Raw genomic sequence first — 524 nt, forward strand, 5'->3', positions numbered from 1 at the left:
CTTGTGCCGTGAAGAAAAGAGGGTTTATCTATTATTTATAGGGTTTTTATTAATTTTTTTGTCGTATTACTGTTATAATTCTTTAAATAATTTGTTATTATCCTTTATATTTTCTTTAAAAGTTATCAAGTTATCATCTTTTAAAGAAGCTATTCAGTGAAGAAAAGAAGCTTCACTTATCATCAATCCCTCCCCATCTCCCTCGCAGGCGTAACGTTCATCCTCTTCGTCTTGTGCTCCTGTGGCCTCGGCGTCGAAACTGAAGCGGAAAAAGGAAGTGAAGGAAAGTACGTGAGCGACAGCCAACTCTTCACCCTTGGCACCGTTAAAATCAGCAACCTCATCATGCTTGGTCTCGGCGCTCTCCTGGTACTGGCACTGCTGGCTGTCTTCTCCAATACCCCTCGTGTCGCTCGCTACGACCAGCCCGCGTGAGTGCCCACCGTTTTACTTGCTGATGGCGTGGAACATGCTCTTTCTTTTACAATAAGCAAAACTAGTTAGAGATATATGTGATATATAAA

At 41.8% G+C, this 524-nt stretch overlaps 1 protein-coding gene across 1 annotated transcript in view; it reads left to right on the forward strand.

Moving 5' to 3' along the window:
• The window catches only part of LOC119593318, a 1,964-nt gene that overhangs the window by 522 nt on the left and 918 nt on the right, over positions 1–524 (forward strand). The window contains exon 2 of the mRNA XM_037942245.1: positions 209–431. Within this exon, the coding sequence (XP_037798173.1) occupies positions 209–431 (223 nt within the window). The remainder of the gene's footprint in view (positions 1–208; positions 432–524) is intronic.

This window comes from Penaeus monodon, chromosome 32 (genome assembly GCF_015228065.2).
Source record: "Penaeus monodon isolate SGIC_2016 chromosome 32, NSTDA_Pmon_1, whole genome shotgun sequence".
NCBI classification, from domain to species: Eukaryota; Metazoa; Arthropoda; class Malacostraca; order Decapoda; family Penaeidae; genus Penaeus; species Penaeus monodon.